The sequence below is a fragment of the Oncorhynchus keta genome, chromosome 32, assembly GCF_023373465.1.
Source record: "Oncorhynchus keta strain PuntledgeMale-10-30-2019 chromosome 32, Oket_V2, whole genome shotgun sequence".
Taxonomy (NCBI): domain Eukaryota; kingdom Metazoa; phylum Chordata; class Actinopteri; order Salmoniformes; family Salmonidae; genus Oncorhynchus; species Oncorhynchus keta.
Window position 1 is genome coordinate 31,012,297 of NC_068452.1, and position 14,060 is coordinate 31,026,356.

General features: G+C 46.8%; 1 protein-coding gene across 7 annotated transcripts in view; it reads right to left on the minus strand.

Moving 5' to 3' along the window:
- The window catches only part of LOC118371835 (RNA binding protein fox-1 homolog 3-like), a 498,524-nt gene that overhangs the window by 132,578 nt on the left and 351,886 nt on the right, over positions 1–14,060 (minus strand). Inside the window, exon 1 of one of the 7 annotated variants that reach the window (XM_052491348.1) lies at positions 3,048–3,468. The exons of the other annotated variants lie outside the window; for them this stretch is intronic. Within the exon in view, the coding sequence (XP_052347308.1) occupies positions 3,048–3,173 (126 nt within the window). The 5' untranslated portion in view covers positions 3,174–3,468. Of the gene's footprint in view, positions 1–3,047; positions 3,469–14,060 lie in introns of those variants that run through there. 7 annotated transcript variants of the gene reach the window in all.

Genomic DNA, 14,060 nt, shown 5'->3' on the forward strand with positions numbered 1-14,060 from the left:
GTTACACTGAGAGAAGAGAGATCAGTGGCCCGCTGCTGTGGAGGAAGACACAGACCTCCCCTGGGCTGCCTGCCTGGTACACCACTGACAGAGGAACAGGTGAAACCAGACGATCCCTGCCCATCTACACACGCATGAAAGCTCCCTTTAAAGGTTGACTAACCATTTAAGATGCTATTCAAAAAACGGGTGAGGGGAAATGAATAACGCAAAACACCCACAGAAACAATCAATAGATATAACAATAAGGGTCAATATCAACACAGCAGAATGTAATGATACAAAATCCAATTACAAATCAAAGAAAGCAATTTGAGAAATGTGAGATCTCCAGATATGGTAGCAGGCTCAAACAGAGAGACATGGAAGACATGCCTTAAGAAACTCCCTCTTTTTAATTGAACTGCTTCCTACTTAGATAATATAGCTGCATTTATGACCACAGCCAGATGCCCATCCAAAGCCTGCTAAATAGAAAATCCACGGGATACAAACTGAGCCACAACTAAATACTGTGGGGTTTACGTATCCCACCCCAACATGTGTATCAGAAATATATGTATACTTTCATATACCGCAGTGAAGTAAACACCCGTACTTTAATTCATCAGTGCTGTCAATATCAGACACCATAAGTCATGGAATATGCTACTGTTAAGTCCTGCTCGACGGAGGAAAAAGATGACATCATCTCCGCAGACAGACAGGCAGCTTTTCACATGTAGTAGAGAGTCCCAAAATACCCTTTGAGTTACAGCAGCGAGAGGTAGCATGATACTGCCATTTTGTAATCAGAATAGCCGAATTTCTCTCCTTACAGTCTCTTCTTGTGTAAATGAAAACAAACATTTAGCCAGGATTCATGAACACAACAACCCACTACAAAGAGCATCAAAGCCGACTGCCTTGGTACAACAACAGAGTGAAATTGCCGCAACGTAAAACAGGAAAAAGTATTGGTTCAGTAATCTTTTATGTAATAAAACTCTGTACGCCTGTGATATCATACAGCATCATGTTCCAACATAATACCCAGAGCACTCAGAGTCATTTTAATGCGGTCTCCCCTTTTTTGAATTCAAACAAAGTGCTAGGGAAAAGGCTTTCACCTCAATCTATTCTCCTTATAGTCTCTGTGTGTCTCTTCCCTCACACAGGCGGCTGGTGCGTCTGGGCCGAGGTGCGGGGAGAAAGAGAGGTGCGTCTGGGCCGAGGTGCGGGGACAAAGAGAGGTGCAGAGGATGCAGTGACCCGCCACCGTCTGAAAAGGAGCGATGGCCACGATACAAAAGAGGGGTCAGCACAAAAAGGGGGAGAGGAGAGGGCTAGAGGCTGAATCTTCATTCAATGAATGAGTCATTTCCCAAATAACACTGCAGGAGTAGGATAGGTCCGGTGGGCCCCCATAACAAGGGAATGTGAATCATTGATTCAGGTAAAATGCTTTAATATTTTGTGAAAACATCCTTTTTGAATTTTCTATGAATTCTGAGGTGTTCCGCCACTTAATAGGAATATGGATTGAACAGAGCAAAACATGTATTTGTTTGAATCAGGACTGACATTATATGCCCCAAATGTGACATACAATAAGTAATATATATATTTTTTATACTAGAGTCAGCCACAAAACATATGAATAGATACAGTACAGTAATCTTGTGTTTCAGAAAATAATGTTGTCTTTGTAGACCAGCCTCTCTATTTCCATAAGTCAGTTACATCAGAGGTAAAGTTGAAGAAATTCCCAATTGTCATACATATCACCCTTTGTTTCATACACAAATATAGACCCCAACCCCCATACACACCCATGCAAAAATATGGATGCACGCACACGCACACGCACACACACACACACACACACACACACACACACACACACACACACACACACACACACACACACACACACACACACACACACACACACACACACACACACACACACACACACACACACACACACACACACACACACACACACACACACACACACACACACACACACACACACATTCCTGAGGCCATGAATAAAAGCAGTATTTCCTTGGGGAATCCTAGCCCTGGCTTCTCCACATGAAGTGTGTGCTAGCGGCACCTGGTCGCCCACATGCCTGTCCCCCTCTGATGGCCTAGCCGTCGGGGTGTGCCCGCACTGGACAGATGGGTAGGAGGGGAGAGGGGCCATTACCCTGATGGGGAGCAGTATTTAAAAGGGGAAGCAGGAGGCTCCATCCTGCCAGCCTTACCATTATTTGCTTCAATCACTGCAGTAACACATTGTTTACTGCAACACATGCTAGTGGTAGTAAAAACACAATTGAACAGGCGACCACCCCCCCTCGCTGAATTAAAATGTTTTGAATAATTCAAGAGATGCATATGGGCCCGCTCTTAACAGTCACCTTGTTGGGTAGTTGTTTTCCTCTGCAGAGTGAATCTTAAGATTTCACAAAGCAAGAGGGACCAGTGACAAGGAATCAATTAAAACCAAAAATCGAAGCTTCATATAATTACTCAAACAAATATCAATGTAGATGATCATGACAGAAAAGTGAAAGAGTTGCTCAATGTCCCCCTCTCACAAAATGCACATAAGTGACTGAGTGTAATTTTTTAAATCTGAATTTCTCAGTGAAAAGTGTTGACACACAATGGAAAGTGACAGGACAGTATGACCATAGAATGAGCAGTAAAATATGCAGTGTTGCAATCACAGCAGAATGAGTCATGAAGCCGAGATCTAAACAAACTAGTCGTATCCCAGTCTCACGTCCCTAATTCATGGATTCCCTCGTTCAAAACTGCACAGGGTGGATTAGAGGAAAATAAAAGGGGAAAATAAAGGAGATGACCCCCCCCGTCTGTGTTGGAAGGGTCAGTGTCGGGGTTGGGGAAGTACTCGGGGAAACACAATGATATCACGTGCTGCCGAGCAAACGGAGGAATGAAAGAGACGGAGAGAGAGAGAGAGGGAGGGAGAGAGAGGGAGGGAGAGGAGGAGACTGAAAAAGAGAGGAAGGGATGGAGATAGAGAGACTTACCTGGTGTAGGTAGAGGAAGGCAGGGGGACAGTGGAGGGAGTGAGGTAGCATCCCGGAGCCAGAGAGAAGCAGACAGCCTGAGTTGGCCATGGAGCTCAGCGTGTGGTAACGGGATGCTTTGCGCATTTAGCAGGAAGATCCTTCGCTCTCTTTCCTCGCTACTCTGTCTCTTGCTCTCTCTTGCTCGCTCTCTTGTTCCCACTCACTCTCTCTCTCCTTCTGGCAGCTTACCACTCTCTTTTTTCTCTCTCCTGCCCTGGTCTTTCTTCTCTCTTGTTGTGGTCTTTTATTCCCTCCTGAGGATTTCTCTTTCTGCTTTTGTGTCTCTATTGCAGTAGTTAACCACGGTAGCCAGCCGCACACTGACAATGTGCATGTGCCACCTCTCTCTCTCTCTCTCTCTCTCTCTCTCTCTCTCTCTCTCTCTCTCTCTCTCTCTCTCTCTCTCTCTCTCTCTCTCTCTCTCCCTCTCTCTCTCTTTCTCTCTCTCTCTCTCTCTCTCTCTCTCTCTCTCTCTCTCTCTCTCTCTCTCTCTCTCTCTCTCTCTTTCTCTCTTTCTCTCTCTCTCGCTCCTCTCCTATCCCTATCTCGCTCTCTCTCTCTCTCTCTCTCTCTCTCTCTCTCTCTCTTTCTCTGTCTCTCTCTCTCTGTCTCTCTTGTCCCCTGCGCGACTCTGTTTACTTTGGAAGCGATAAAAGACAACATAAGCATTCAGACACAGAAGGGGAGGTTCTGTGCAAACCAGGGAGAGGGAGGGAAGGGGGGTTGTAGAATCGACGGGGGTGGGAGTTGGGGTGATAAAAGAGGTGATGTATTCCTACATCAAACAGGCCGTGTGAATAACAGGGGGGATGAAATTACATTAGAACAGCAGCTGATCCTGGGCATTAGCACCCCGTGGGATGCTGCATACAGCCTTTTAATTGCAGGCTCCCCCCTCAGATCCTAATGCTGTCCACGGTCTCCCTCCGTCTATGCAAGAGCTGCACTCAAGGACACATACAACATGTATGGCAAATATTAATTCACAGCATCCATAGAAGTCTGGCAGATGTATTCACAAAGCCCCGTTATTCGCTTTAGCTTCGTCCGTGACATCTCTCTTCATCTGTGAGCAGTAAATATACATCCGCCCTGACAGAGAGTCTATCCATAAATGATTTACGCTACAAATGTAAAGTCCCTTTTTAATCTGTTTTTCCTTCATCTGTAGAAACAACAAGGGGTTTGATATAAAACGCAATGGAGCTCAAATAAAGGCTGTGTGATGTTAGCCTTCAAACACAACCCATTTATGACACAGGGGAAGCTACAATAATATCATTGTGAATTTGGTCACTTTCCCACCCAGACACAGACAGACCATCATAATCACGCCCTGCTGTGGGAGACGACGCACGTCCACTGTGCCAAATTAACTCACTCTGGGACACTCCATTCAGATTCAATCAGCCCCATTCAGATAGTATGCAGGGGGGAAATTACACCAGGAAGGAGGTCAACTAACCCCTACTTCCTATTCATTAGCCCCAGACACTGGGACAGAGCACAGATTGCAGATTAGGGAAAACCAATAAGTGGCACAGCACAATGTGTAATACTGTAATAACATTATGTAATTGTTGGCTGATATGTTTTGTACATCTAATTGTTGAGCTGAACAGAATGGAGGGAGAAGTTGGTCCTCTGCTAAATGACCAATCAGTATGATCTTAATTGAGACTTGGATAAGGCTGAGGCTGTGTTAACTGGAACACCAGTGGTATGACTGCATGTCTGCACACTTCTTGTTCAGGTCCAAGAGCCTGTGTTAAGTACAAGCAGTCGGACAGTATTACCGCTGCATGTCCCTGTACTGTATAACACTCTCTGATGAGATGACTTGGCTAGAGCCAGCAGGTGCTGCTACTGCTGCAGAGACAAATAGCTTCTCTCTCTCTCCCTCTCCATCCCTCTCCCCCTCCCTCTCTCTCTCCCTCTCTCCCTCTCTCCCCCTCCCTCTCTCCCCCCCTCCCTCCCTCCCTGTTTATAATTCAAATTAGCTGTGTCAGATCACTCCCTTCAAAGAGAGAATTGCTGGAATGTTCTCCACTGTGCCTTACTTTGAGTCATGTGGAATCAAAGCTATCAAAATGTGCTGGAGATATCCTCAGTTAACTCCAGTAAACTCCAGACCTATTCTTCCAATGAATAAAAGAAGAGAAACCATTGTTGTAGACTGTTGATTGAATACAGTAGCTGACTTCCAACACACAATGACCACCATCATCACTGTCTTCTATCACCTCCTCCTCCTCCTCCTCCTCCTCCTCCTCATCACAATGACCACCATCATCACCGTCTTCTATCACCTCCTCATCACAATGACCACCATCATCACTGTCTTCTATCACCTCCTCCTCATCACAATGACCACCATCATCACCGTCTTCTATCACCTCATCATCACAATGACCACCATCATCACTGTCTTCTATCACCTCCTCCTCATCACAATGACCACCATCATCACCATCTTCTATCACCTCCTCATCACAATGACCACCATCATCACTGTCTTCTATCAGCTCCTCCTCATCACAATGACCACCATCATCACCGTCTTCTATCACCTCCTCATCACAATGGCCATCATCATCATCACTGTCTTTTATCACCTTCTCCTCCTCATCACCATGACCACCATCATCACTGTCTTCTATTACCTCCTCCTCCGCCTCCTCCTCATCACAATGACCACCATCATCACCATCTTCTATCACCTCCTCATCACAATGACCACCATCATCACTGTCTTCTATCACCTCCTCCTCCTCATCACAATGACCACCATCATCACCGTCTTCTATCACCTCCTTATCACAATGACCACCATCATCACTGTCTTCTATCACCTCCTCCTCATCACAATGACCACCACCATCACCGTCTTCTATCACCTCCTCATCACAAAGACCATCATCATCACTGTCTTTTATCACCTCATCCTCCTCATCACCATGACCACCATCATCACTGTCTTCTATTACCTCCTCCTCCTCCTCATCACAATGACCACCATCATCACTGTCTTCTATCACCTCCTCCTCATCACAATGACCACCATCATCACCGTCTTCTATCACCTCCTCATCACAATGACCACCATCATCACTGTCTTCTATCACCTCCTCCTCATCACAATGACCACCATCATCACCGTCTTCTATCACCTCCTCATCACAATGGCCATCATCATCATCACTGTCTTTTATCACCTTCTCCTCCTCATCACCATGACCACCATCATCACTGTCTTCTATTACCTCCTCCTCCGCCTCCTCCTCATCACAATGACCACCATCATCACCATCTTCTATCACCTCCTCATCACAATGACCACCATCATCACTGTATTCTAGCACCTCCTCCTCCTCATCACAATGACCACCATCATCACTGTCTTCTATCACCTCCTCATCACAATGACCACCATCATCACCGTCTTCTATCACCTCCTTATCACAATGACCACCATCATCACTGTCTTCTATCACCTCCTCCTCATCACAATGACCACCACCATCACCGTCTTCTATCACCTCCTCATCACAAAGACCATCATCATCACTGTCTTTTATCACCTCATCCTCCTCATCACCATGACCACCATCATCACTGTCTTCTATTACCTCCTCCTCCTCCTCATCACAATGACCACCATCATCACTGTCTTCTATCACCTCCTCCTCATCACAATGACCACCATCATCACCGTCTTCTATCACCTCCTCATCACAATGACCACCATCATCACTGTCTTCTATCACCTCCTCCTCATCACAATGACCACCATCATCACCGTCTTCTATCACCTCCTCATCACAATGGCCATCATCATCATCACTGTCTTTTATCACCTTCTCCTCCTCATCACCATGACCACCATCATCACTGTCTTCTATTACCTCCTCCTCCGCCTCCTCCTCATCACAATGACCACCATCATCACTGTCTTCTATCACCTCCTCCTCATCACAATGACCACCATCATCACCGTCTTCTATCACCTCCTCATCACAATGACCACCATCATCACTGTCTTCTATCACCTCCTCCTCATCACAATGACCACCATCATCACCGTCTTCTATCACCTCCTCATCACAATGGCCATCATCATCATCACTGTCTTTTATCACCTTCTCCTCCTCATCACCATGACCACCATCATCACTGTCTTCTATCACCTCCTCCTCATCACAATGACCACCATCATCACCGTCTTCTATCACCTCCTCATCACAAAGACCATCATCATCACTGTCTTTTATCGCCTCATCCTCCTCATCACCATGACCACCATCATCACTGTCTTCTATTACCTCCTCCTCCTCCTCATCACAATGACCACCATCATCACCATCTTCTATCACCTCCACATCACCATGACCACCATCATCACTGTCTTCTATTACCTCCTCCTCCGCCTCCTCCTCATCACAATGACCACCATCATCACCATCTTCTATCACCTCCTCATCACAATGACCACCATCATCACTGTATTCTAGCACCTCCTCCTCCTCATCACAATGATCACCATCATCACTGTCTTCTATCACCTCCTCCTCCTCATCACAATGACCACCATCATCACCGTCTTCTATCACCTCCTTATCACAATGACCACCATCATCACTGTCTTCTATCACCTCCTCATCACAAAGACCATCATCATCATTGTCTTTTATCACCTCATCCTCCTCATCACCATGACCACCATCATCACTGTCTTCTATTACCTCCTCCTCCTCCTCATCACAATGACCACCATCATCACCATCTTCTATCACCTCCTCATCACCATGACCACCATCATCACTGTCTTCTATCACCTCCTCCTCATCACCATGATCACCATTTCCACTGTGGCAACCTGATAATAATCGTAATAAGGATTACTATCCCCATCCCCCTCATGTAGTCTGTAATGTAGTCTGTAATGTAGTCTGTCATGTAGTCTGTAATGTAGTCTGTAATGTAGTCTGTCATGTAGTCTGTCATGTAGTCTGTAATGTAGTCTGTAATGTAGTCTGTAATGTAGTCTGTCATGTAGTCTGTAATGTAGTCTGTAATGTAGTCTGTCATGTAGTCTGTAATGTAGTCTGTAATGTAGTCTGTCATGTAGTCTGCCATGTAGTCTGTAATGTAGTCTGTAATGTAGTCTGTCATGTAGTCTGTCATGTAGTCTGTAATGTAGTCTGTCATGTAGTCTGTAATGTAGTCTGTAATGTAGTCTGCCATGTAGTCTGTCATGTAGTCTGTAATGTAGTCTGTAATGTAGTCTGTAATGTAGTATGTCATGTAGTCTGTAATGTAGTCTGTCATGTAGTCTGTAATGTAGTCTGTCATGTAGTCTGTCATGTAGTCTGTGATGTAGTCTGTAATGTAGTCTGTAATGTAGTCTGTCATGTAGTCTGTCATGTAGTCTGTAATGTAGTCTGTCATGTAGTCTGTAATGTAGTCTGTAATGTAGTCTACCATGTAGTCTGTCATGTAGTCTGTAATGTAGTCTGTAATGTAGTCTGTAATGTAGTCTGTCATGTAGTCTGTCATGTAGTCTGTCATGTAGTCTGTAATGTAGTCTGTCATGTAGTCTGTCATGTAGTCTGTAATGTAGTCTGTCATGTAGTCTGTAATGTAGTCTGTAATGTAGTCTGTCATGTAGTCTGTCATGTAGTCTGTAATGTAGTCTGTAATGTAGTCTGTCATGTAGTCTGTCATGTAGTCTGTAATGTAGTCTGTAATGTAGTCTGTAATGTAGTCTGTCATGTAGTCTGTCATGTAGTCTGTAATGTAGTCTGTAATGTAGTCTGTCATGTAGTCTGTCATGTAGTCTGTAATGTAGTCTGTAATGTAGTCTGTAATGTAGTCTGTAATGTAGTCTGTCATGTAGTCTGTCATGTAGTCTGTAATGTAGTCTGTAATGTAGTCTGTCATGTAGTCTGTAATGTAGTCTGTCATGTAGTCTGTCATGTAGTCTGTAATGTAGTCTGTAATGTAGTCTGTAATGTAGTCTGTAATGTAGTCTGTCATGTAGTCTGTCATGTAGTCTGTAATGTAGTCTGTCATGTAGTCTGTAATGTAGTCTGTCATGTAGTCTGTCATGTAGTCTGTCATGTAGTCTGTAATGTAGTCTGTAATGTAGTCTGTAATGTAGTCTGTAATGTAGTCTGTCATGTAGTCTGTAATGTAGTCTGTAATGTAGTCTGTAATGTAGTCTGTCATGTAGTCTGTCATGTAGTCTGTCATGTAGTCTGTAAAGGCGGAAAGCAGCAGTGATACCAGTAAGACACCATCCCCTGAGCTCCGAGCCCAGGCAGCAATAATCAGAGGCAATAGAGACAGTGGCTCATGCGGCCCAAACAATTGGAGGCACATGCCTGTTTCCCACTGTTTACCATATTGCCTTGATCAATACTGACTACTAGCAATAATCATCATAAGAGATGACTGTTTATATCCTTACCTCTGCTCTCTCTGTCAGTCTACTGCAGGGTTTCACTATGGACACAGCTCCCCCATCAGGAGGACAGAGAGAAACAGACAGGAAACAAATGTGTACAACGCATAACAAGAACATGATATGACCAAATGTAAACACGTTGATACATATTCAATGATATTTTATCACTCGCTGCCACTTGTTAGTGAACATATTGATATAATCAGTAAACTGATGTTCCAAAAAGATCACTGATCTCAGAGTATGTTATTTGGTCCAGATGTTATTTGGTCTAGAGTAGTCTCTCTGTGACCCAACACCCCCTCCCTCCCCCTCCTCTCTCCGAGGAGACCTCTGGAGATCCTTTGAAATGAAAACAAAGCAGCAGCAGTGTTTTGTGCTGGGTAGATTACTGGAGAGGCAGCGGGGGCCTTTGGATGGGGGACCCTTGGAGTGCCCCTCTGACAAGCCTTCCTCATTATCTGGCATCGCCATGGCGCCTTAGAACCCCTCAGTAGATGAGGGGGCACACGGACGCCATGATCAGCGTGTCCTCAGGGCGTGCAGCGAGGCGAGGGTGGTGCTCTCGCTAAAGGTCCACTGATTAAACCTCAGGCCCAGAGCGCCTGGGATCCCCACTAATTAAAGGTTGTGTCATAGCAGCCTAACATAACAAACTTCTGACTGCTGCTCCCTCTGGTTTATCATAACAGGGACATTTTACAGACTTCCCCGGCCCCACCCCTCTCATTTTCCCTGGCATCCCTGGCAGAGTCTTATGCCAGTTGGTTCAGGACGGGAAAGGGGCGCCAGGAAGACAAGGCAGGTGAGTGTTTAACCTGCCTCTCACCCGTCTCACCGTGCCAGGCTCTTTGTGGAAGAGTCAGCGCTCCTTTGTCTGGGCTCATAATTAAGGCAACAAGGTACCCGCTCTCCTGCTCATTATTTCTTCACTTTGTGTGCAGATCGGAGTCATTAGGAAGGCTGTGCCACGGGGGGCTGCTGGTGTGATCACACAGACACAACACAGAGATATGAAGGAACAGGATTTGCTCGTCTTTCTTGCACCAAATTAGCCACGTTTGTCTCTCACTTGGCTTTTAAATGTCAATAGCTGGCTACAGTTAAAGTATTGGTTTTGTCTCCCAAAAGCTGTCAAGTCCTAATAACACTGATGAAAGGATAGTTATGGGTTAGGGAAGGGGTGGGTCAGTTTGTCTATGAGATCTAAGCCACTAGGATATGCTGTTGCTGTAGGCCCTTGCTACAGACTTCAGGCTCTGGTAACCGCCACTGTAAATGGATTCTGAAACAGTGCTTGGCTTTTATATGATGTCATTCATCCTCATATGTTTTCGCCCGCCGCGTTTCACAATCACGGCTTTCTTTATTGCAAACTAATGCACCCAGTGCTGGGATCAGCAGGTTGCGTCCGGCCATCACTCAGCAGCCTGGGAGAGGTCAGGCCTTTTGGACTTTTGAGCACTCTTCCGTCTTGCTGCGACACTGCAGAAAGCCTGAGGACTCACCATGCTTCCCACACAGAGCTGCCGTATATCACCTCACCCTCCCCCTCACCACCACCACCCCTCTGGCTCTCAGAGAAAATGAAAGAGAGAGAGAGACGAAGGCTCACGGCGGACAGTCAACGTCAATACTAGGAAGCTTTAACTGACTTCTCCTCCTCTCCTCTCTGCCTCCGGGCTAGGAAGTGCCCCAGCTAGGAGCGGGTGATAGCCCAGGCCAAAACAGTGGGAGGGTAAAAGGTGGGAGAAACACAAGCGAGGGTTTTGCTCAGGCACAGGAGGGGTCAGCAAACAGGAAAGGGTCAGGAGAGAGAGAGAGAGAGAGAGAGAGAGAGAGAGAGAGAGAGGGGGAGAGAGAGAGAGAGAGAGAGAGAGAGAGAGAGAGAGAGAGAGAGAGAGAGAGAGAGAGAGAGAGAGAGAGAGAGAGAGAGAGAGAGAGAGGGGAGAGGGGGAAGAGAGAGAGAGAGAGAGAGAGAGAGAGAGAGAGAGAGAGAGAGAGAGAGAGAGAGAGAGAGAGAGAGAGAGAGGGAGAGAGAGAGAGAGAGAGGGGAGAGAGAGAGAGAGAGAGAGAGAGAGAGAGAGAGAGAGAGGGGGAGAGAGAGAGAGAGAGAGAGAGAGAGAGAGAGAGAGAGAGAGAGACGGAGAGAGAGAGAGAGAGAGAGAGAGAGAGAGAGAGAGAGAGAGAGAGAGAGAGAGAGAGAGCTGACAGGGCAAAGGGACTGCCATGCAAGGAAATCATATCAGATCGATGATGAAATATTTACTGTCCCTCAGAGAGACGCTCTAGGGGATGTTGTCACATAGTGCATGCCTCGGTTTCACTGCTTAGTACGACAACCATGTCCTGCAGTACCAAGGGGTCACTATTTGACAAAACAATCTAACGCACGCCTAGCTGAAATGTGGTAAGTGAGGAGGAATTTCAGTGGTGTACTTTTGATTGAAAGGCAAATAAACAAGTAATACAAATAGCGTCATTACACATGGAATGCGTTGAGCAATGAAACGTCAAATTATTCAGAGCATTATTCTCCTTATGACATTTTCAAACTTCCTGACCTGCCTCGACAATGCTACTGTAGCAACTGTTACCATAGCGGCCGAAGGCCCGAGGCAAGGTCAATTACAACGATTGGTGCGCTGACTCCAAGTGCATTCCATTTGGAACAGATTGGTCATGCCCAGTAATGTCCCCTATCCAGCAGGCATACCTCTCACCATCACTCTTTAACCGACAGCAGAGAGAGAAACTCCAGATGAGTTTCCATCTCTGCTGTGCCACCGTCTCTCCCTCCCTCAGGGGTCAGGTGTTCCATCTCCCTCCCTCAGGGGTCAGGTGTTCCATCTCCCTCCCTCAGGGGTCAGGTGTTCCATCTCCCTCCCTCAGGGGTCAGGTGTTCAAACCATGGCCACCACGTCTTCCTCGGAGGATCACAGGGAGACGGCTGATACATCAATACCGCCTCCCCTCCACTCCGCCTCAGATGCACATATCATAACAGAGTAAATGAAACCGGAGGTGTGATTGTGTGTGGTGTAAATACAGAGTGCCTGCCAGGCTGCCAGCCTCTGTCTGGCCGAGGGTGCCCAGAGCTCCTGCTGTTGTTACCGGAGAGGCACCCACGCCGCACACACACACACACACACACACACACACACACACACACACACACACACACACACACACACACACACACACACACACACACACACACACACACACACACACACACACACACACACACACACACCACACACGCACACACACACACACACGCACGCACACACACACCCACGCACACACATACACACACGCACGCACACACATACACACACACACACACACACGCACGCACGCACGCACGCACGCACGCACACACACACACGCACACACATACACACACGCACGCACACACACACACCCACGCACACACACAAACACTGCCACCTTTTAAATTCTCTCCACTTCACTGCCATCAAAACATAGCTTTGGGGACATATGCACAGACTCAGATTTACTGTGGACTTTGGTGGAACCGCAGGAGGAGAAAGGCAATAGGTTTCAGAGGTTCCGTTCAAAAGAGAGTGAGTGTAATATCTCTGTGTGGAAGTCTATGTCATGAATGTAACATCATGCCTCTTTTCCACTCAACCCAAATGCTGAGGTATATCTGTTCAATATTTCACAAACGTTCTGCCTCCGTGCCAAACTGTTGAGGGCACGATGCAGAGGATATTCCAACAGAGAATTTCATAATGTCAAACTCAGGAAAAAGAAGAAAAATAGAAGAATTAACGCTCCAAATAGGTAAATGTGAGCACAATACCACCTGAGACAGGGAATCATCTGTGTCCACTGTGATCAGTCTTGGTCATGTTTCCATATTGCTCGTGCAGAGTGACTCTTGTTTCTGCTTTTTCCCCCATGGTAATGCTATCAGTCACCTGCTGTAGCAGGACTGATAGAGAGTTGTCTGTTGCCATTCTCATTACAGCAGGGGAGAACGCGTCGGCAGAGGCAGTGCCGAGCCCACCAACTGGAGTAACCTTTCATTGAGACGGAGGGAGGGAGGCATCCACACAGAGACAACACCTCCGTCTACTTGACATAACCCTATTACCACTCCCTTCATTTTTCTGCCTTGACACCTTGGAGCGAAAGAAACGGTTAAAAGAATGAGTGAACAAAAGCTGCATTGCGTGGGGAGGGATGAAGGGAGGGACGGAGGGAGGGAGGGAGGGAGGGATGGATGGAGGGAGGGAGTGATGGAGGGATGGATGGAGGGATGGATGGAGGGAGGGGAGGGAGGGAGGGAGGGGGACTGAGGGAGGGGAGGGAGGGAGGGAGGGAGGGAGGGAGGGAGGGAGGGAGGGGAGGGGGGAGGGAGGGATGGGGATGGATGGATGGGAGTGGAGGGATGGATGGATGGAGGGAGGGAGGGAGGGAGGGGGAGGGAGGGAGGGAGGGAGGGAGGGAGGGAGGGAGGGAGGGAGGGAGGG